Source organism: Cavia porcellus, unplaced genomic scaffold (assembly GCF_034190915.1).
Source record: "Cavia porcellus strain 051 isolate PalLab524CR breed Dunkin Hartley unplaced genomic scaffold, mCavPor4.1 scaffold_24, whole genome shotgun sequence".
Taxonomy (NCBI): domain Eukaryota; kingdom Metazoa; phylum Chordata; class Mammalia; order Rodentia; family Caviidae; genus Cavia; species Cavia porcellus.
In genome coordinates this window covers 1448008-1472931 of record NW_026947507.1, presented here as the reverse complement: position 1 = coordinate 1472931, position 24924 = coordinate 1448008, and the positions used below count along the sequence as shown (strand labels likewise).

At 34.3% G+C, this 24924-nt stretch overlaps 1 protein-coding gene across 1 annotated transcript in view; it reads left to right on the top strand.

Moving 5' to 3' along the window:
- Tnks (tankyrase) overlaps positions 1-24924 on the top strand; it is a 171488-nt gene that overhangs the window by 111807 nt on the left and 34757 nt on the right. Inside the window, exons 6-13 of the mRNA XM_003462614.5 lie at positions 3112-3206; positions 4552-4618; positions 4894-5080; positions 8031-8152; positions 9570-9661; positions 9754-9832; positions 13775-13946; positions 21343-21422. Coding sequence (XP_003462662.1) covers positions 3112-3206; positions 4552-4618; positions 4894-5080; positions 8031-8152; positions 9570-9661; positions 9754-9832; positions 13775-13946; positions 21343-21422 — 894 coding nt within the window. The remainder of the gene's footprint in view (positions 1-3111; positions 3207-4551; positions 4619-4893; positions 5081-8030; positions 8153-9569; positions 9662-9753; positions 9833-13774; positions 13947-21342; positions 21423-24924) is intronic.

Here is a 24924-nt window from a genome sequence, read left to right as displayed (position 1 = left end):
CTTCACACTGGCCACCGGTAGAGTGCTCAGGTTCTCGCCTCTGCTGTGGCACCCTTTCTGCATTGTTTCACCCAGGGATGGAGCCCCTGCTTTCTGGAGGCACTTCACTCTATAGAAACTAGAGTTTTCTTTTCCATCTTTTGTCTTTCTGAATAAATTTGTTTATTTACATTTCATTTAGTGAATGCGTGAAGCAGGAGGATCACAAGTTTGAGTGATCAAACACATCAAAGCCTGGGTATTCTGGACAGTTTAGCAACTCGGTGAGACTCTGTCAAAAAAAAATTGTAACAGTACTGGGAGACTGTATCTCAATGCAAAGGCCCTGGTTCAATCCCCAGCACTGCTGGTCTCGATTCTCCCTGACCTGCAAAAAAGCCTCTATAGGGGCAACTTACTGAACATTTCATGGTTATTACACTATTCCTGCCAATTAACAGGGTGTCACAAACATGGCAGATGCTGAAATATTTTAAATGATACCAGTTATGACCAGATTTGTCGTCAGCCGTAACCTCTTCTGAATTGTAATTTTGTATATGTAAAACTCACTCTGGGATAGCCACTATGGTGTCATGTAAGCACTTTAAATTTAGTGCTAACCTCCAAATTGTTTTCCTCAGGGTCCCTCCCATCCTGTTTCTATACCACCCCCTTCTATTCTTCTGTCATTGACGTTTCCAAACTGAGGATATTTATATACATCAGTCTTTAGAGTCTTATCAATAAGGCTTCCTAATAGTTTTTGAAAATTATTCCTTGGGGCTGGGCATTTAGCTCAGCGGCATAAGCGCCTGCCTTGCAAGCAGGCAGTCATGAGTTCGATCCCTGGTACCAACAAAAAGGAAAAAGACAAAAAAAAAAAAAAGAAAATTATTCCTTAACTCCACTTTTTTACAGCCGCCTCATTTTAAGCTTCCTGTCACTATTTATAAGAGCTTCTCATTTATCTGAGTTATATGAATTTCAACATTTTGAAAACTAAATGCTACTATTTTCAAAGCATTGTAAATGATTTCTACTTTACAGACTAAAAAAAGATTGGAACTAGATTGTTATTCTTACATTTTGGCCTTTTAAGCAGACTGTCAGTATAAGCACATATGTCTCCATTCATTTAGGGACTTTGTTCTTTTTCAGAAATAGAAATTATTAAATCAACTATGTACAAATAAAATTATATAAAAGACAATATAAAACAGTAATGTCTTTCTTTGTTCAAGCTAGAGATGCTACCTTTTCCATGAAATATTAAGTGGCAGCCCTATGAGAGCTTACTGACCGTTACCCAAAACAGTCCTTGTTTCTGGGGGAAGCTCCCAAGCCTACTTTACAGACTACTTTACAGACTACCTACAAGTGCCAGAATGGAATAAAAAGGACAGAATTTACCTTCTTTCCTCAAACCGAGGAAAACACAGTGTATCTGAAACAGTGGTTGCTAGACATCGAATACTAGCAAGTACATGACAGTGACCCATTGAAAGGGGGACAAGTAAGGTGAGCTGTGCAGCTGCTCCAATTTACTGCACAGAAAGTATTTCCAAACTTAACATGGAGGGGCCCTGATGGTGTCCAATGGTTCAGGTGGAATGAGAGTCTGAGCAGACCGAGGTGTAGGACTTGTGGATTGGCAATGAAAAGTGTTAAAAGCCTTAGTAGCTGAACTCTCTCTAACGCCATCTGGTAACAGAGAACTCTGGTTAAAGACCTCCCTCTCTTAGAAGATGGTCATAAGATAGCAACAGGCTCATCCCTGCCTCCAGAGAGTCCCAACCCATCTTTTCTAAAGCATATGTAGAGTTCCTTATGACCTTGTTATCTAAAGCCAAAAAGTGTTCTGTGGATTGAAGGAGAATGGCTTTGTCTGAGTTGCCTCTAAGCAATTTTAAGTTCTACCCAAGTGCTCCCAGGAGATCTGCACAGGGCTCAATGACCCAGAAAGACTTTCTTCAGATAATCACATTTGCTGCCCAGACCCCTTTTTCATATCTTAAACCCTAATAAAAATCCCAACTCCTTGCCCTAACTGGAGTCCTCTTTTGGAAACTCACCAGCTTGCCCTGTAAGATAGCATATCCTGATGTAAATAAGCTCTTGTTTTTTTTACATTCTTTGTGTATCACTGAGTTCTTTTACCAGCCCACCTGTGGCCATCAGTACCCTCTCAAATGGCACAAGGTGGTGAGAAGTGACTAAGGCATGGGATCAGGTAAGAGAGACCTGCCAAGAGTCCCCCCAGGTCTCCAGCTGGGGCCAATTTAATACATGTATGAAGAAATTACTGGATGCTAATAAAGAGCCACACAAAAGAGTTAGAGGTTGCAATCCTAGCATCTCATGGAGTCTGCAGTAGTTTCTGTTGTTGCCAGACAGACTGGAAGACCCTAATAATTCCTGGAATATTATAATGTACTCAGAAAGGCAAGACCTTAGTAATAGGGCAAAGCAGTCCTATCCTAAAGGCTGTTCTGCTCTTGCCTAAGACCTAAGCAATGTAGTGTATGTCTGATAGAAGTCACTGTAAGAGAGAATGTTGGGACAGGAAAGTAGGGAAAAAATTCATGAAATAGTAACTAAAAGTTTTCCAAATTTACTAAAAATAATTTGGATTCAGGAACCTTAGAAAGTCCTAAGGATCAAAACAAAAAACCATGAAGAAAAATTTTGCCTAAGGTACTTCATAATCAAATTGCTTAAATCCCAGGATAAGGAAAAAATATTAAAACATCTTAAGGAAAGAAGCGTGGGTACAAAGGGACAAAGATAAGGGTGGTGGCAGATTGCTAGTCTGGAAACATTGCAGCCCAAAGGACAATGGGGCAGCATCTTTAAAATACTATTTTTTTGTAAAGGAAGGAAAAAGATTAATCTAAATTTCACATAACAGTGAAAAGTATCATTCTAAAATAAAAGAAAAATAACAATCCTGAAAATAACCTAATAATCCTGAAAGTAACATTTGTAATAACATGTGACCTGCTTCTGAAAGCAGAAATTTGTCTGTTTCTATTGCTTGGTGATACAGAAATGTTCATTGTGTGTTTTTATATGCACTTAACATTAAAAGTATTTACCTGATGAGAGAGATGTATTTTTTCTCTTTTGCAGTCTACTCCTTTACATCTGGCAGCAGGCTACAACCGAGTTCGGATAGTTCAACTGCTTCTTCAGCATGGTGCAGACGTTCATGCAAAAGACAAAGGGTAAATTATCACTACATTGACCTTTAATGATTTGTTTATGGATTTTTAGACTTTGATTTCATCATCTCTGCTAACCCTGAAATTTAAATCATATAACTCACTAAGAATTGTCACAACTTTGATTTCAGGCCTTATTTTCATGTATCTACTTATTACAGAGATGTCTATTAAAATTACCTAAATAAGTTTAATTCTATTATTTGAAGCTAAAAATCTGCCTCTCAGTTGCAGTCATTAGTTTTCAACTTTCAAGTTGCACTTCAGAAAGATAAAATAAGTTGAAATTTCTGATATTCTGGTAGCAGAGCTCTCACAATCATTTGTTATTAAGGATCATCTCTTATTAATAAACCAAAATCAGAAATATGCAATATTTTAATTTGGAGGAATTTTTTTCCTGATGAAATCTTGGACATCTGAACTGACAAAGCCTAGAATGTCCATGTTAATAGAGGAGAGAAATAGGTGAAAGCCACAAGTCAGTTACGTCATTTATTTTATGAATTGGTAAATTTTGGGAAACTTTGTAGTCTCCAGGAACACATGAACGTTGGGTTTGGTCTCCTAGATGAAGGGAACACATTTCTCATTGTCTCACAAGATCTAAAAGATAATTGACCAGACCAGGTACATTACCTTTTTGTAGTTGGCAGAGGAACCCCGAAAAGATGCCCTGGAGCAGGACTTTCACTGTGTACCACCCGCCTTCCCACATCAGGAAGCATAAGCAAAGGACTCAGCACTTAAGATAACAATTAGAGTAGGAATCCATCCATTTGACATCTGCTCTTTGTGGTGCTGCTTCTCTTTTGCCTGCTCCAAGTCTTGTGCCTTTTATGAATGGAGTCCCCGAAAGTACAGCGTCCTAAATGCCTGATGCTCTTGTACATCTCTATTTCTTGTACATGTCTGAAAACATGAATGTATAGTAGGTGAGTCATAATAGAAGTGCACCATGAAAGGTGGAGGTTTTACTCATTTAGAATACTTTGATATCCAAGGTATAACTTGGATTCCTAATGCTGGAACTTACTAGGAATATTTCAGTTCTGTATCAATTAACATTTCCTGTAAATAATAAAAACATACAATTATCAATTAGCATATGATCTTTCTTTTACCTGACTCTTCTTGTAATTAATATTCTTATTGTTAACGATTATATAAATACAAGATAAATATAAAAGTGAATATCATCTATGTTTTGAACTGTTTTATTAAATACTAAAATATTTTTAATATACTTTTATTGAGACTTACTAGACTTCTATTTCTTGGCACGCCATGGATAGTTAACCACAAAATGTTTGAAAGTTAAGTATTTTAATGTGACTCTCTTCATTAGTGGACTGGTGCCTCTTCATAATGCATGCTCATATGGACATTATGAAGTCACAGAACTGCTACTAAAGGTAAAAATAAATTTAAAATATCGTTCATTGTTTAAAAAAAACTTGTCATTGTTTCATGTGTTTTTTACCCAATATTTTAAGAAAATAAGAGTCTTTAAAAATACTACCATTGCTTAAAATATCTTCAATACTCAAATTAAACTTTTTTTAAAATAAAAAATTTAAATAACATTTTTGAAAATTGTAACTGAAATTTACAATGAAATAAATGTTTTCCGAGTTTGATTTGATCCAGCAAAGTGCTGCCTAACTGGAAACTTTTTTCCTCTATCCAGCATGGAGCTTGTGTTAATGCTATGGATCTCTGGCAGTTCACTCCACTCCATGAGGCTGCTTCCAAAAATCGTGTAGAAGTCTGCTCCTTGTTACTCAGCCATGGTGCTGACCCCACACTCGTCAACTGCCATGGCAAAAGTGCTGTGGATATGGCTCCAACTCCTGAGCTCCGGGAGAGACTCACATGTATGTATTTTTCTCACACGATTGAGCACTCTTTTCCAAGCCTTGCAAAGTTCAGTCATAAACATTATGTATGGTATGGCCCAAGTGCAGATTGGCCCAAATTTAATATATATTTGAGATAATAGTTATCATTTGATAGAAATAATTTTCTCAAATTGATAACTGTTACCTATACATATATAAGTATGTTTCTAGATAACCTTTTTATTTTAGATATGCAGATTATTTATGAAGATAGTATCGGAATCTCATGTATTTATTTATACTCGGTGTCCTGTACTACTAATACTTTATCACAATTAATAAATCACACTCTTCAGGTTTCCTTAATTTTTTACCTGAAGTCCTTTTTCTGCTTTACATTCCCATTTAGGATGTCATATTATATGTATTTACCACTATGTGTTGACATTTCTGATTTAAATTATATGTAATATCATCTACTTGATTTTTAATTTGTCCCATGATTCTTTCTGTCTTACTTTCAGAATTCTAAAAATCAGAAACAACCAAACAAAATCTTTTTTTTTTTTTTTTTTGTATTGGGAATCCCTAAGAAAATCTTTGTTAAGCAATAATTTAAGGAAAAGACATAGTCAGAATGATTCCAACATCATTTATGTTTAACAAGTTTTAAACCAGCTTATGTTAAAGTAGAATTCTTTATAATTTTGACCCTATATGGAAATTTAAATTTATATTGATACCCAAATGGGGTTATAAGTCTAGACCAAATTGTACCTGGGCAGGTGTCTTTGTAGTGAATCCTTGATTGGTTTGTTTATTCTCTCCCACTCACCCTGATGCTTGCTGTGTATTATTTTGCATTATATAGTTCATTTTTCTATATGCATTCTATCTTGCTAGGGAAATCTGAATCCTACAAGAGAAAGACTTTGCCTTCCTGTTTCTGTCTTCACACCTGTTTAGTTCCTGGCTCCCTAAGAGAAAAGTGTGTGGTGCTGTTTGTGTTGGAGCCCTCTTCTTTACTGAATCTCACCCAAGCGCGTACACTATTTGTTCAGCAGGTTTATTAATTGAATTTGACTCTATGCAAAACTTTTGTACTGTTTCCTAATTTCTTTTTGATTTATATACTAGCTCAGCTTATCTGTATATATTGACTTTTTTCTTTTTCAACCATTTTACAAATTTCAAATATTATTGATGTATTTTACTAGTTTGTCTTATTCCACCATAGACATTTTAAAACTTAACCTAAATTTATGTAATCAAATTTAGGTTCTTTTATAAAAAGAGCCATTCCCTAGAATACTTTTCATTCTTTTCAGTGGGAAATTTTATTTAATAAGTAAAACCTTCATATTAAATAGGATTGTCCCAAGGAATTATCTGAAAGAAAAAACTTCACTGAAGCGGACTTTTCTAACTACAGTTTCATTATCATATGCATTGCTTTATAGTAGGCATTCACAGTTGCAGAACTTGTTTAAATAGAATTATATAGGAAATGAGTAAGAACAATACTTTGATCATGCCCAGTAGTAACTGTATTATTGCGCACCTTTTTTTGTATTTTATGTGTTCTTTTTGTAAGGCCAAATGAGCAAGATAGTCTGAATTCCACTCTTGTTTCAGAATGCATTTGGAAAGAGAACCTTATACAATGTAAAAGTCTTTGTAAAGACTTTTCTATATCTCTTGTATACTTTAAATAACTCCCTTGAAGTTTTAAAAACTACTGTGTATCTTTGCATTGAAAATTTCACACAACTGTATACTGTAGTTGATAGTTTTCATTCTTTATACCCAGTTTTAACATTTTTTTAAGTATTCAACAAAGTATTTTAAATTTGAAAAGTAATTTAGGCACAGTTTTCCTTTTTCTGAAGAGTAAAGATGAGGAATATTATACTGTTATATGAAATAATTTCGTATTATTTAGTTATATTATTGCATCATAATTTATTAAGTATAAGTCTATGTTTTTCATATATGTAATGTTTAATTTTGTCTGAACTACTTGTCCTGAATATAAAGACTAACTGAAAAGGTAGAATTGCTTTTATCATTTTGATATTCATAGAATTTTTTCATGGAGAACCAGCCATACTCATTTACATTCAGCTTAAATTTCTCTGGACTGTTGATTCCAGCAGTCGTGCACTTGTGATATCCTTTCTCAATAGGTCACATTCCTTTGCAGTTCTCAAAAGCCGTCTTCTTACATATGGCAGTTTATACAGTTCCCTCCCTTCATTTGAAAAGAGAAAGAACACTATGCAGATACGAAAGTCTGAACATGAAAGGATCTGGTACTTTTTAGAGCAGCTTTCAGCTCTTTGCTTGAAGTGGTTTATGAAAATGTGAACACTCAGAAGGCCGAGGCAGCCAGATCACTACAGATTCAAGGCCAGCCTGTGAACATAGTGCCTGCAAGGCCAGCTTGATTGCTGAACAAGTTCTCAAAGCCAGCAAGAACTTGTCTCAAAAGACAGTCAAAAACACAATATACTTTCATATCAATATGTATAGAGATACCTCTTTTTTGAGAGCATAAAATCGTCCATAGTATGTATTCACATATCATTTAACTAATTTCCTTTTGATGAACATTTAGGTTGACAGTTTTAAAAACTTCATCGTGGTGTCTTTGTAGGTGAATCTTTATGAACTCAGAGTATAAAATAGTCTTTTATGTTTGTTTGTTTTTGGTTCTGGGGATTGAACTCAAAACCTCATGCTTACCAGGCAGGCGCTTATGCCACTGAGCTAAATCCCCAGCCTCAAATAGTCAAAATTTTAAGCATATGTTTTTCAGATGTTTTATTAATCTATGCTTTCATTATTTGCCTTTATTATTATTATATTACTGCCTTTGCTAAAATAGAGAAATGTGTAAAGTGAATAATTTTCCTATTTATATATAGTCATGCTAAGTATTTTTAAATATATTTTAAACTTTTATATGTTAACCATTTATTTCCAGATGAATTTAAAGGTCATTCTTTACTACAAGCAGCAAGAGAGGCAGACCTAGCTAAAGTTAAAAAAACACTTGCTTTGGAAATCATTAATTTTAAACAACCACAGTCTCATGAAACAGCACTGGTAAGATTTTATTAAACCATTCTTTGAGCCTACATTGTAATGTAAGCATATAATAATGTTTTTCATTTTTACATTGGTTGCATTGGTTTTTACATTTGGTTCAGGGATGATTCTTTTCATGCATGAAATAATAGACGTTTGCTCAGTCTTGATTTGAAAATTATTTTACTTTGTCTTCTGTAACCAGTGCCTTTACAGAATATAAAATATAATCTTTTTGTAAGAAGCTTTTTTTAATGTTTTTAGATAAATATTATATCTTTGTGGGAAATTAAAATATTTTCAAAGATATTTGCATAATTCTTTTGAACAGTTATCTTCAAGTAACTGGTTGTATTCACACAGAAAAGTGATAAGGTTATGAATGTTCTTCTCCACAGTTTGTTATTAAAACAGTGCTTTGGTTTTTTTTGTTTGTTTGGTTTGGTTTGGTTTGGGGTTTTTTGTGGTCTAATACACTTTGAAAAAGATTCGTTTCTTTCTTTGGCATTGACCACACTGCACTCAGATACAGGACTGGTCAATAATTGCTTCTGAATTGGGAATTTAAGCAAACATAATACTTATATCACAGACTTTTACATAAGGCTGCGATAATATTCTTACATATATGTGGCACACGAAGATCAAAATTTAGTATTTACTGAAAACAACATTAGAAGATTCACTAAATTGAAATAGGTCAACTGTATGTACTCTTCAGTATATGTCTGTCAAACTGAAATTCTTGTACATTCAAGCTACACAGCATTGTACCAGGACAGCTCAAAGCCAGAGAATAAAACTGACATGCTTTTTCAGGGTACTGATTTTTCTCAATTGTAAGTAGTTTTATTTTTAAATTTTTAATATAGACATTATCATAAAATGCAACAGAATGCAAAACTAATATAATTAATTATTGGAGTAAAACATAAAATTTCTGAGACTGTTTTTTTCTTCCAAACTGCTTCCGGTTTGTTGCTCTTTTGCCAGTCCCTGGGCATAGAAGCTTATTCCCCATACTTCTGGGGGTACATTAGTGAAAGAGTTTGAGAGATAACTGACTTTTGTGACCAACAGCTGATGAAGGCTTGAGTTAGTCTGGAGTTCTGTAACTTTGAAGAGGTAGTATCTTATGCTTTCAGAGAAATAAACCTGCATACTTATTCCTTTGCCAAAGGAAAAGAAATGAGAGCTCTTCATGCTTACCTGAGCAGCCATGATTTTACAGGTTTATGTTTGAAGCATTTGACTGGTATAACTTTTATACTTTAGAAGGAATATTGCTCATTGACCATTCCATAATGTAAATTATATTATGCTTTGATATGCTGTGATGAGCAGTGTTCTAAATAGCCAGCAGATGCTATTTAATTCAGAAATGTACTTTTAAATAGAAACGTATTTTATTAACTTAATTTTGTTTACTTTACAGCACTGTGCTGTGGCCTCCTTACACCCCAAACGAAAACAAGTGACCGAATTATTACTTAGAAAAGGAGCGAATGTCAATGAAAAAAATAAAGAGTAAGTGTGAGTGCAGAGAGAATGGTTGAAATCGTGAAGAAGTACAACAAAAACTAGAGACGAAATTACCTTTTGCCTTCTCCTCTCCATAGTTTCATGACACCTCTGCACGTTGCAGCCGAGAGAGCTCACAACGATGTCATGGAAGTTCTGCATAAGCACGGAGCAAAGGTAAAGCACACCCAGAAAAGAAGTGCTGGGCTCGGCGCTCAGCAGCTTGCTGCTCTAAAGATTGCTGCTTCGCTCTGATTTTTCTGAAGAAAGTTATTCAGAACTGATTGGTAGTTTGTATTTAAATTCATAGATTCTCCTAAAAGACCAATTTAAGTCTTAGTTCTTATAAAATAATTACCCGTGTTTCTTTGTCCTTTACTGTCAATCTTTTATAAAATACAATAAAATATAACTACTGCTATTTGAAGTAGATTTCAACCTCACATGTATTAATGTAAGTATTGGTATATTTTGATAGTCAGCATTTCAATATAGTTTATAAGAAAATAATTTATGCAAACAATAGTCAAAAGTATCTCTACTTTTTAAGAATAAAGAAGTTAAGATTTACTAATATTTAATTCATATTGACTCTGGCAGCTTTTTTAGGTCCATGTGTCAGCTGAGCTGAGTCATAGCAGATACTGAGGTTTCCTGAGAAAGAATGAGTCTCCCGTAGTATGGAGGGACTGAGAGTGACCCGTCATCTGTTCCCTTTCAGCATGCGATGACATATTTGTTTCCCTCTCCCTCCAGTAATTCACTTTCAGAGTGCCATGCAGATAATAAAAATAAAAACTATTAGTAAAATTTCATATTTATTTAGTATAGAGATTGAAAAGCTTATTAATGCTATTTTGAGAGGCTACAAATGTTCTTTACTCATTGGTGATTGGAAAAAAACTTTGTAAGGTATATATATTTGAATTCTATTATAAGTTTTGACACCACTTAACAAATATTGGCATGTAAAATTATCAAGACTGTTAACTTTTTTACTTTAAAAATTATTATATTTACCTTCATGCAACAATTTATTAATTATTATTGTTAATATATCCTAGCATTTTATATTCTATTATTAATGAATGTCTGCTGTCTTTATTAAGAGTATTACTAAGGCTATTCTAAAAGTGAGTTGGTAGGTATATTCTCTTAGTATAATCCCTTACAAGGGCACACCCGCAGTTATCTAAAGATGTCCCAGTTGACCCCATTCCTTGAAAGTATGAGCTACCTCCCACTAGTGCCATCCTGGAAACCATACGAAGGGACCAGGCACATGGCCATTTGAAAGATATTTAGCATCTAAACTATAGCAACAGTATTTAACAAATTTAACTTCTTGGGGTTCGTATAAAGAGAAATTGTAGGGAGATAAGCTAGTCTTTAAGCTAAAAAGGTTTTAATATGCCTTCTATCTGTCTTGGTCTCTGTTCACCAGGAACAGACCTGTTTTATCTTTTGTTCCTCTTTCACAGAATTATTAAAGTTATTAATTTTTCACTGTTCATTTTCAAAGTGTCTTGATTTGAGGAAAAAACAGTGCCAGTCTAGCTGAAGGAATACAGGGACTGTTTTCAAGCCTCGTGTTATTTGAAATCAAGTTTTACATTCAATTACACATGTTAATTGTTAAAGTTATATAGTAATATTAATTTAAAATAAATGCCTAAGTACCAAAGTTGCAGAATGGTCTGTGATTCATTGCTTTAAGTTTAGTACAGAAGAGAAGACACAGCCTCAAAATTAGTGTCTGAGACTGGGCTATCATATTGATTAGAATATGGAAAGGTTCCAGTCTACCAGTTCCCTGTAGTCTGAACTGTTTTGGCATTGAATCATAAATGTTTGTCCTATTCATTCAGATCTAAATCTTTTCTGTATTATACTCAGTTCCTCCATACATATTTTCAGAGCAATCCTTTTCTAAGACATGCTATGTTTTTAATGTTTAGAGATACTGTGTGTAATATGGTGTACATCTGATCTGCTCAGACACTGGATGGAAAACAGGCTGGTGCTGGATTTACTGAGAAACTTTACATCTATAAATTCCTTAGAATTTGCTAAGGTATTTCCAGGGGTCATCTTGATGAACAGCTAATTTTATTTTTAGCAGTGATTCTGGAAGGTAATACCTTCATACAATGGGAATACAAAATAACAATAAAATAATCATAGGAGGCTTATCAGTTTGTGATTAAAAATGATGGAAAGGAAGGTAGCATAGTAGGAAATTAGGGTTGTTTTAAATGACGTACTAAAAGATACAACTTTATATGACACTGAAGAGCTATTAACTTGGTAACATTTATATTTTAAACCAGAAACCTTTTAAAGGTTTCCAAACTTAAACTGGATTGGAGGTTTTCATTTCTGTAATTGAATAGTTTAGTATACTTTTTAGCCAATTTCCAGGAAAAGTTTATGATTAGAATATTTGTAATTTCCAGGTTTTTTTTTTTCCTGTGATGAAGAAGTAACAGAAATATTCATAGAGAAAAAAAATGTAGTTTGGCAGCCTGTGTGTTTGTATTTGTTGGTTGTTTGTTTAATAAATGCTACTTGTACTTTTGTGTTGTTTTGTATAAACAGGCATTTTTCTACTGGAAAATGTGATAGAATTGAGTATCTTGGTATTTTGTGGGCATATTTTATGAAAGACTATTAAGAATTTAAATGAACCTTATCTGAGTAAGTGTGACAGTTTTACTAGTAATAGGACTAGGAAGAGGGAGATAAATTATTTTGAAACCTTTGTTTTTCTAGCCTTCTGTCTAGAAAATATGCACAAATATTTTGAACAACCAGTGCATATTTGAAAATTTACTGTGTCCTCTTATCAGGAACTTTCTAGTAAACTTAGAAAACATAAATAGTATTCTCAGTAAACTTAATTTAATGTGGTAAAGCCACTCCAGTGTTGTAATTTATTAGACAGAGAAATTCAACATTGATGTAAATATTCAGAAAGGGAGCAATCATTGAAGCTTGAAGTAATCAAGGAAGACTTGTTAGGAGAGAAGAGGCCTGAATCTCATAACTGAGAAAGACCGTAAGAAGGGATTGTCTGAAAGAAGCAGCGTATGCAGTGAGCATGGATGTTGGTCTGACTAGAAAAGAGGATATTTACTGGGACATCCTGGAAGATAGGTTAGAATCAGATTTGACCAAATTATAAACATAACTCCAGAGTTTAACATTCTCTTTATTTTAAAACTAGGTAAGTTGTTCTTTTTCCTATATAAATGCTTCACAGTTTTAAAAATGGAATATCCAAATTCTCAAATCATTTTTAGGTTAAATGTCACTGTAATTCAGTTTAGAGTATTCTATTATAATATGAGCATACCTAATCTGAAAATATGAAATGTAGAGTGCTCCAGAAACCTTCTGAGTATGAACATGACTCAAGAGAAAATTTCCATATCTGATCTCCTATGACCAGTCACAGTCAAAACATGGTTCCACTAAGCATAAGGTATAAAATTACCTTCAAGCTATATGTATAAAGTATATATGAAGCAGATTAATTTTCTGCTTAAATGTTGGTCCCTTCCCCCAAGATATTTCCTACATGTGTGCAAATATTCCATAGTATGAAAGAATTTGAAATGTGAAACACTGCTGGTCCTGAGCATTTGAGAATAAGGATGCTCAAACCCGTATAATCAGGTGTTCCTAAAATTAGGAAAGACATACAATTTGCTGTTTTACCAGTGTTTGCTTATATCTTCTGTTTTTCTGTTCTGGGAAAAAGTGAGGTTAAACCCATGTATTTGAAAGTATTTGGTGACCATCTTCACTGTGACCAGACAAGAGTCCCTGCTATTCTCAGCCCTTACATTCTTGCTGTCCAGAGGAGTTGAAGGAAGTTGAAAGTGGACAGGAAGGTGATCATTCAAAGAAGGGGAGGCTGTATTGTAATTTTGAATAAGGTGGTCTGAGAAGGGTAGTAATTTTTTTTTTTTTTTAGAACTAGCAAGCAAAGTTATTAATAATCAGTGCCTGTGGCACTTTTCAAAAAGCTTTTCACAGCTGATTTTTCTCATAGGAGTTTTATTTGCTGAGGTGTAAAAGATTGCCTAACTTACTGTGCCACCAATGACTTTCCAGATGAATGCACTGGACACCCTTGGTCAGACGGCTTTGCATCGAGCTGCCCTCGCAGGTCACTTGCAGACTTGCCGCCTTCTGCTGAGTTATGGTTCTGATCCCTCTATCATCTCCTTACAAGGCTTTACTGCAGCACAAATGGGAAACGAAGCAGTACAGCAGATTCTGAGTGGTGAGTTAAAGGATAAACTGTTTTCCACTTTCTATTCTAGTTCTCTTGACATGCTCAAACTTTGCACTACTTGCTTTAAATCACTCCTTGAAATATTTTTCTCAGCCCCAATTTTTTTTTTAATGCCTGTTTTTTAAAATGCATTTTAGGCTGTGTCCTTCCCCATACCACTTTTTTAGTGGCATGAGGTAAGTTTTGAAAGGAAGCAAGAGCATTGTTTAATATTTATAACTTAAAATTGAAAGTCTGACATCATCAGAAGTGATGCAGAATTCATAAAAACTGGAATTATTGTAGAATCAATTGGGCAGAGAAGATTTTAAAAATCACCACTGTGATAATGACTTTCTTTTTTTTTTTTTGGTACCAGGTATTGAACTCATGACCTTGTGCTGGCCAGGCAGGCGCTGTGCCACTGAACTATGTCCTTGGCCCATAATGATTTTTACTTGTTCTTATATATAACATTCTGATATGCTTTTGTCATTCTTAATTCAATTATACCATGATGAAATTAATCTTATGTTTTTCTGGTTTAAATATAATTATAAAATCTTTCTGAATGTCACAGTTTGTGCCTCATAAAGCATGAAGTATTTCAGTTAGTTTTTTGAGGGAGCTCAAATCTAAAACTGATATGAAAATAGTCATTGATTTCCCAAAATTGGAAGAGGTAGCACTGTCAACCTACTGAAAAATGAGAACTTGGCACAAAAGAAACTGGGCAGAATTTACTCTTCTTTCCTTTCTTTCTAATTTAGTTTGTGGATTGTATCTACTATACAATGACATAAACTGAAAGAATAAAGTGGAGAAAGCCATAGATGAGAGTCAGAAATCTTTGCTTTTTCCTGTCATAGTCTAATCAATCTTAACTTTGTCAAACACAGTGCCATTTACTTTCTCATTGCTGATACAAAATACCCAACACTCAAAGAATAAAGGAGGAAAGGTTTATCCTACTTATAGTTTATAGAGGTTTCAGTACAAAATCAGTTGGCTTCAAGGCAGGGGCCCTTAGCAGAGGGTCACTACAGAGAAGAATCAGTTTATGACAAGCAGAAGACAGCAGAAGCAAGCAACCACAGGACCACAACAGCACCTTTGTGCTTCTTATCCAGGCTACTTAGGGAGGGTAGCACTCACACCCTTAATCCCACTGCCTTTGATCCTAGCACTGTATCATATGGATTCCAGTGTCATACACTGTAACTCCAGCCACTTCTGGAAAAGCCCACCTGTGATGGCATGAAGCTTTGGGGCACATCTAAGCACAAATCATAACATTCTGCCTCTGGCCCTGCAAATACTTACACACATCTCTTTATACAAAGGCATTTATTCCATGTCTGAAAGTTGCCAAAGTCCTAATAGTTTCAGCGTTGCTAAAAAGTACAAGTCCAAAGTCTCCTATAAGATTTAAGGGACTCTTAGCTGCAAACCTCTGTGCAAATGGAAAAAAAGGTTAAATATTTCAACACATAATGGCACAAGATAAACATTTTCATTCTACAAGTTACAAATGGGAATACCAAGGAATAGAAACAAAACAACACCAAAATCCAGTAGGGTAAGCATTAAATCCCACAGTTACCCTTCCAGCATCCCCACCAGTCTGTGGCAAGTTGTGAACACAGTTCCCTCAAAACACTAATTGAAGTACCTCATGCTGTAACACTGTGACATTCAGAAAGATTTTATAATTTAAACCAAAAAAAAATACAAGACTAATTTCATGATGATGTAATTGAATTAAGAGTGACAAAAATATATCAGAATATTATATGTATGTGGCTACCTCTCCATGGCACTTCCAGTGGTGGTCACTCTCGTGGCTTTTCTCTGGGGCCAGCTGTGCTCCCTCCTTGCAATTTTCCTTAGACAATCCATGTTCCTGGCTTCCCAAGACTTCTGCAGGCTGGGGATTTAGCTCAGTGGCATAAGCACCTGCCTGGCAAGTGTGAGGTCATGAGTTTGATCCCATGTACCAAAAAAAAAAGAAAAAAAGAAAAGACTTATGTATTCCATTACACCTTTGACTTTGAACTTACAGATTCACACATTGCCCTCTTATGGCACATTTCCTGCTCTCTCAAGCCTTCTTCTGAAATCTGAGTAGAAGTCCTCCTGATCCCACACCTCTTGCATTCTGTGCACATGCCTAAAACCAGTACCATGTGCACGGTGTCTTATTCCACTGCCAGTTGGAGCAGTAGACAGATTTCCTTCTCTATTGCCTGTAGGGATCCAGTTCCTATGAACCACATACCAAGCAACAGTCTCACAGCACAAGCAAGATGCAGACAAACTTTCTTCCAGGGCATAACACACATCATCTGGAGTCCCAACAGCCAGTGCAGTCATTTTCCACAGAAAGCTCCCAAGCCTGGTCTTTAACAGCAGGATTTCTCTGTCTTCTGAGCTCTGATCAGAATTTGCCGTACAGAATCTCCTAAGGCATTCCAACTCTACTTTTTCAGCTGGCATCTCCAAATCTTTCCAAACTCTTCCCACAAGCCATCCCGAAGGCTCCTGAACCACATAGTTAGGTATAGTCACAACAATAGCCCCATTTCTATTATCAGATTTTTTCTCAGTTACTTTTCTTGTTGCTGAGATAAAATACCCAACACTCAAAGATAAAGAAGGAAAGATTTATTTTGCTCAGTTTAGGAAGGTTTCAGTTCAGAATCATCTGGCTTCAAGGCAGGGTAGCTTGGCAGGGGAGAACCAGTTCATAGCAGGCAAAACAAAGCAAAAGCAAGGGACCGTAGAGCATCTTTCTGCCCCTTTTTATTTTATCCAGACTGTTCATGGTGGGTAGCACTCACACCTTTAATCTTACTGCCCTTGATCCTAGCATTGAACTGTGAATTAATTCCAGCATCATACCTTGTACTTCTAGCCACGTGACAAAAAAATGCACCTGTGATGACATAAGGCTTGGGGGGTAGAAGGGTGGCTCATCTAGACAAAATCCATAATGCTCTCTTTATAGCAGATGTTGTATGGTGTCTTCTTCACTATGCAGAAATGAAGGTGATAGTTGATATGACCTAATCATACACATTGCTTCCCAAAAAATGTATAAAGTACCCCAACAACAGTATAAGGGAGAATAACAGTAAGTTACAATAAAATAACTATTGGGTGATAGCTTGGATATGCCTGTCCTAGAAGACCAGAATTGGCTCCTCAGATTTAAAGGGCCCTCAAGAAGTTCACCCTAGTAGAGAATCACTGCTACATGGTAAAAATACAAACCTTCCAGGGCACAGAGAGATCGTGAAAGGTATGTGTCATTAGTGCTGAATCAGCACTAACCAGCTTCATGAAAATAACTGTGCGACTCTGGAAAAACTGACTAGGACTTACTTTCCTTATGCTAGATTATTCTTGGATGGCAGTTACTCTACTTGAATCTTAGATGATGAGCTTCACACAGCACAACAAGACCTATAGAGCATCTTCATTGCTAAATAAGGACAATTTCTGAAGGAAAGAAATTTTCTGTTATGAGGTTCAAGTTTGAGTTACTACATGCATAACTTTTACTTCCTGTTTATACAAAACAGTGGAATGTTTATTTAAAGAAGATGTTACTGTTTGACTAAGAAATATTTCTGCCATCTCAATAAATTCTAATAACTTAAAATAACTTATTGACTTTGTTAAAATATTTTAAGTTTCTGTCATGCTTTGAAAATTATTTACTATAGAATTTTAAGCTAGTTTCTGTAAGTTGTAATCATAAATCAGGCAAACACAGCAATTACATCAAAATTGCTAATAAGACTTTACATAATTTTTAAAGATAATTGACAAAATGAAGAATGAATTGACTAAATCAAGCAGATTAGAGTCATTTTTTTCTTATGATTTTTAATTATCTTCTTGATAATGCAGTTTGAATATATGACTTTGGTTAAAGTTAAATAGTGAGTCAAAATTGAAATTTCTTTCAATTATTTTGATCTTTGAAGTTTATTATCAAATTAAACATTAAAATAATTACATGTTTAATTTAGAACATGACAGAAATTTTTAATGTTTCCTGTTCTTTGACCTAGAAAGATAAGGCAAATAATCGAATTGCCTGGTGAAACAGTACCTGTTACAAAGTCTCTTTTAAAAAAAAATAGGAACTGTTTCATGTTTGAAAGAGGAATAGTTTTTTAAATTATTTCTACCAGAAACTTATGTATTGACAGATTCACAGTTTTACCTATATTTATTAATCTAATTCTAGGATATATCTACAATGGCTCTTAAAAGAATTCATCAGTCACCTAGGATATGTAATAAGTTGTTAGGGTTCATTTTAAAGTTTCATTAACTATAACTGCTAATACCACATTTTAAAGTTTCATTTATATCTAACTGCTAATACCAGATTTGACATCAGCCTTAAAAACATACTTTTTTTTATGTACTAGGTAAATAGTTTCAGAAGTTTATGTTAATAAAGTTTTCATTGTATACTGCTGGCAGTGTTTATATCAAATTAGTGTCAGAATAAGAAAAGAAAAGAAGCAGTTATTTTTATGAATCAGCATTTTAAAATATCATTTCGGAAGATTTGGCTGCTTTCCCTAGACCTGCTCTATCCAATATGCTACCTGTTAACTCTGGGTGACTTCACTTAGGCTTGGTAGAATTGGGACTGGGAGTTTGGTTCAGTTACAGGGTACTCCTGTACTGTGCAGAAGGCCCTGAGATTGATCCCCAGTGTTTCATGCATACATACATACATACATGAACAAACAAAACAAGCCAAATTAAGAATCACTCATTAGTCACCACTAGCCACCCTTCAGATATGTAATAGTCACATATGGCTAGCAGCTACTATGTTAGACAGCATAAAAGAAAGACTATTTCTAGTAACACAGATAGTTCTTTAGGCTAGATCTTGAGCTAAATTCTTCTATTTATATCCTCGAATGGGAAAAGAAGTACTTTAATTGTTTCCACAGATGAGGATTTAGGGACTAATGATTGCTACATTAAACAGTGAGATTCCACTTCCAGTGACACATCAAAATAAGCTGTCCCTGCTGCCAATTCAGTGGTCTAACCCTAAAGAACCAGTCTGAAAGAGATTATTTGAAAATAATAGACTGTATCCCAGCCTTTGAAAATTTAAAAAGTTCTGGTGAGCCAGACTAAATCAGAGAGAAAAAAAATCAGAAATCCATCTCTTATCTCTGACTGTAGGTAACACCTTTAATTTCATAATCTGCAAAAGACTCTGTACTTACAGAAGATTTTACTAATACAGTACTTTGCATATCAGCTGTTCTTTTCCCTGTGTTCCTTTTTAAACTTTATCTCTTTTATTTCTTCTTTTAATTGTATATAACTTTATGCAGAGTTCCTGGACTATATGTACTGCCTTCTTTCAGTTAATACTTTGTTCATATTATTTATAAAAGCATGTCTGTTCTGAACCTAAAGATTTACAATAATGAAGCACTCCCCAGTTTGTACAGTAACTAGCACATTCACTACTGGATCATAATTTGTATGTTTTCACTGCCAAAGGCTTGAACTTCTGACAGTAGATGTATGACTGTCCTATCAGGCAACTTTTTATTAGTTTGTATTAATAACAAGACTGATAAAAAGTGATTGGACCCAGTTGTACCAGCAGTGGTATAAGCCACCCAACGTAACAGTCAGGAATGTGTTACCACTGGTTCAAGCAGGCAGGTGCAAGTTAATCAGTATCTTTACTTTCTGTTCTTCTTTCCTCATAGTTCTTAACAAGCATCTTATGTATGCATAAAACATTTTCTTGATTGAAAAATTATAAGTTCTATTTAGTCAGCCTTCATGAAGGTAAATGTGTCAGTTTCAGATTGTTCTTAGAATTTTAAAAACTCCGCCATACTAATCTCTCATTGCTAAAATCTAAAAATAGTAACTTGTAACTCTACCTACATAAACAATCATCCTTTTTTCTAATGATATATTATTCTAATGATACATTAAAAATATTATCCTTAGGTATCCAAAAGTTTTTCAGTGAATTTTATCAACTGTCAGAATCACTGTTTGAGAAACACAGTACATGTGCAAAGGCACTATAAGTACAGTGTTTGTATGCACAATTAGGAGGAAATAGATGAAACAGAAAAAAATAGAAGAGAGGCAGCCAAAGAAAGAGCTAAGGTCTGATACACAAGTTGATCCCAAAGAAAATGGCATGAAAACCAAGTCACCAAATGCTTTCTGAATGTTCTCCATAAATAAAGAGAAAAATAACCAAGGATCTGGTTTCTTTCCTAAACAACTGCATAAACTAACAAAGAGAATTCTCTTTCAAAGAAATACTTCAGAAATCTACTTTATTGTGTGAAATACTCTCTTAAATCTTTCATCTGCTAAGTATTTTTGTGATCAAATGGTTTACCTTCTATTGAAAAATTCTTGCCACTTGTTCTGTAAAAGTCATTTTCCTGAACAAAGCCCTTCAGGACTAAAATATTTCTTCTGAAGTCTAAAACCTTTTCATAGCATCACTTGATCTTCCCACTTGGATAAAAGCCTCAAGTTGTCTTTGATCATAAGATAATACAGTCTTACGTCTACATTTTACTTTTTACAAACTAGTTTGTCACCTTTTTGAGGGAAACCAACTCTCAATTTTTAAGTGAAAAAATGAAATTATGACATCATGATTCACCCAAAGTTACATGTAGTGAAATGAATTTCTGGTTTGTTTATATTGTATTAATCAAAATACCTCATTTATCAGCTGTTTGACATGGTAGCCCAACTTCATTATATTCTATTTAGCATTGGTATCATTCTAGTTACACAGACATTTTAAATTGTATTTCCCTGAAGCCATTCAATAAATGTTAATTAAACAGCTGTCTATAGTAGGCCTTTTTTGTTCAATAATTACACATTCTAAGATCATTTTGATCATTCTGATTTTAGTAGTGCTTTTGTTTTATATTGGGGGCACTGAAGCTAAAAAGAAAAATTGAACATTAAGTAGTAAAAATGAGGTAGCTTTCCTGACTTTATATAACAGACCTATGGCAAAGCTTTGCTACAACACATTGTGATACCATTATATCAAAAATATTTTTGATCACCTGGTCTTAGGTTTTCCTCACTGTACTCTGTCAAATTTATAACCAAGAAATAGGGGATAGGATAGGAAGGAGAGAGAAGGATTTGCACGTATTAAAATTTATTTCAATTTGGCTTCGGATGATAGATTGAAGTAAGAAAGCACTTAGTTCTTAACCTGCAAAAGACCAGGCAGAATACTTAATTTACAATTCATTAATTCCTGTGTCTACTCACCAAATAATTTTGCCTCCTTCACTGCTCTGTAATTCTCCAAGATCGAGTGTAATACTTTCTTTCTCTTACGCAGAGAGCACACCTATACGTACTTCTGATGTTGATTATCGACTCTTAGAGGCATCGAAAGCTGGTGACTTGGAAACTGTGAAGGTAAGTCAGTGACCTTGATGTTTCTGTTGGAACTGTTAAGCTTTGCAGCCCAATTCATTTTTTAAGCTTCTAAACAAAACTACTCAAAGCCAAACAATAAAAACAAAATTTTAAAAATAGACAAGAGTGTCTGTAGATAGGAAAAATCTTTATTGTTAAGGTTCTCTCTCTCTCTCTCTCTCTCTCTCCATATGGCTTATAGCAATTAAACCATTAGAAAAACATATAGCTATATAAATACACACATGTACACATGCACATACATGCATGCTTTGTAATCATTTGTCTTCAGGTTACTTGAAAGTATTTTTATTTTCACTTGTATTAAAGTATTTTTTTAGATTATAGTCATGAAATATGTGAACAGGTTTAAATCTAGGTATTAGTAGGATAACATTTGATAAGCTGTTTCTTGAACTTTTCCCAGAAATTCTCACATTTATTTTAGGAAAGCATTATGATCCCTCAACCATTGGGAATTATTTATGTGCAGATGATAAATTTCCTTCTCTAGAGGACTATAGTTGCTGAGAAAACATTATCACTCTCTATTTGTAGTATAGAAACAGTAGATGTAGATTTAATTTTGATTTAATTTTTTTCAAAATAACATTCTGATATTGAATTTCCAGAACTACAATTGCTATCAATAACCATTAGTTTAGACATAAAATTAGCAGAAAGAATAAAAGGTGTTTTTTAATTTGGGATTTGATCTTTAGTTTTTATTATTTGTAAAGAAAGGCTAATTGCAAAACATTACTTTTTGCAGACTAGTTTGTCACCTCTTGTGAAGTAAACTTTTCAATATTTTAAGCAAAATAACATTAGCATTCTTGAAGACATGCTAGTTAAAGATGACAATAAACACTAATTTCTATTGTGTAGAAATTTTATTTTAGTTTCAGGGTACTTCCAGGATCTCTTCCATCTTATAATAGTATTTAAGTTATTTGTTTAAAAGATAAATTTTAGTTTTAATAGCCCCTGAGGAAATTTCTAAGTTCTCTTATATCTAAAAGTATTTGTTTTTAACCATTTGAAATGTATCCAAATAACAAAAAATCCTTAAGCAATTAGGATTTGTTTTCTTTATTATGATATGATCATCTCATCATTAGAATTGCCACATGTGCTTATTATAATCAGCATTTTAAATATATAATTTTTAGGCAAATATATAACTTTCAAGTTTACTAAACAAAATATTCACAATGAATGCCAAATTTATTTTTGGTAAATAAAGTGATTCTTAAATTTAATGGAATGTATGTGTCAAAGCAGCACAAATTAAGTGAGAAATGTGTTTCCCAAGAACTTTAGAAAGTATTAAAAATATTAGAAGAAAAGATTGTAGAATTTGAAATTGTGAAAAATAGGAAAGGTGTAAAATTGTCTTACCTTTCAGAAGGAAATGAAACAGAAGAGAGATAAAGAACTTATATTAAAGTACAAATATTTAATAAGCAGAACGGACTTTTGCTTTTTTAACTTTACAAAATTGGTTGTTTCATTCCCTGCCATGTCCCAATTTCCCAGTATTCTCTGTAAAAATAATAATGATCATTTAGAATTGAAGAACCAGAAGGAAAGGAAACATCAGGGAGCAGCTTCAACTGTATGAGACCTTATAGAAGAATTTAGTACCAATTTTTATAGTCTTTCTTTCTTCTTAGCCTATATATTTATTCATATTCACATATTTGTATTTATCAGTTCTCTTATTTGTGTTTTAGTGCAGCCACAGACTTATTACCTGGCCAGACTTCACTTGGCCAGGTAATAATGGCTTTTTAGATTTTAGAGGCTGGTACTTTTTTCATCTAGATTTGATGAATTTATAAGTTCTCTCTCCCTTGCAGGCCAGACTTCCGCCTATCATGTGAAAATTACCCTGCATTAAAGCTTTCATTTTTATCTTACCGCTGTGAATGTTCCTTGTCTTAGTGCATTTGTGCTGCTATAGCACAGTATCATAAACTGGGTAACACATAAATAGAAACATAACTTCTTTCATTTCATTTTCATTTCATTTCTTGGGAAGTCCAAGGGTTTGAGCTCTGACAGGTTCTGGGTGTGGTGGGGACCAGTCATTCTGCCTCCAAAATGGCATCTTGTTGCTGCATTCCTTGGAGGAAACAAGTGCTGTATTACCACATGGCAAGAGGGCAAAAAGAGCCGAACACTTGTGTGCTTCTTATGAGGTCCTCAATCCCAGTCACAAGAGGATCCCTGATAATTTAATTGCTTCCTGATGGCTACACCTCTTGATTCTGTTGCATTAGAAACTGTTTCAACGTGAATTATGGGGGGACACAAACATTGAAACCATAGCACTTCTACTAGCATAAAAAGATGTTTTAGGTTCTTAGTTTTTGTATAACAGTAGCACATTACACTGGCGGCAGTGGCATCATGATTAGCAAATAACCTAGAAATTCTCTCACATCGTGCTTGGTAGTCTAGGAAATGCCACTGTTCTCTCTACTTTGACTTTTCATCTTCTCGTTACCTTTCTTCTTAGCACATTTGTAAAGCTGAATAATTAAGGAAGTGAATAATGATATATGATGTATGATGTTTTTGATAAAATATCGAGTTTAAAAATCAGTTAAATAGTTTGGATCTTTAAGCTACCCCTTATAACTGTTGAACAGGATGTTTCTTAAGTTGTCGGAGCCTGGGTTTGTTTATCTGCAAAATAAGATACTGATTTAACTTCACAGATAGATACAATTCCTCACTGAAAGAGTGATGTTCTTTTAAATTGTAAATTATTATTCACATATTGTTATTATAATTCACCTGTCACCACCAGTGGTACAGCCTCTCATTCTTTGTTTCCTACTGCTTTGTAAACAAACATAATTGAATTCATAATTTATGTTCTGTGGAAAGGGTAGCACTTTAAGAGACAAAAAAGACAGGCAATTTGGAGAACATATCAGAACAAGATGAAAGTAAAGGTTGAAGCTGGAGCGTGATTAAAATAATTTTGATTTGTGGGATCCCCCCCCAAATATTGTTGTAAAGGCTTCTTGCTAATAGGGGGTCAAAGGTCCAAGTGAGTGAGCCAGGCAGAAAAGTAATTTTTCTAGAGCCCCTAACGTGTTTAATCCACATTAGAGGGGACAGAACTCTATAATTTTGTAGACAGATGGAATTAGCCTGATTTGAGTGAAGTATAGCCAATGGCATTCTAACGCAAGCAGATATGCTATGATAAGCAGTCTCGGAGCAGAGGCTTCCAAAGATGCAAAACAAAGGCTTAATTGACATGGAAATGCCTGCTTTATTGTGAGTTTTTCTATTTGAGTAAGATTTGGGCCAGGAAAAGTTGACTAAGATTAAATTAAAGAGTGTTTGTAGTCATTGTAAAGCCAAACATTGTGTTGATTTTTAAGCATTTTTATTAACTATTCTTTGGAAGTAAGTATGCATTAAAAAATTACAACATATTCAAGATGCTGCACTGTTGTAGAGCAAAGCCTATGGATAAATA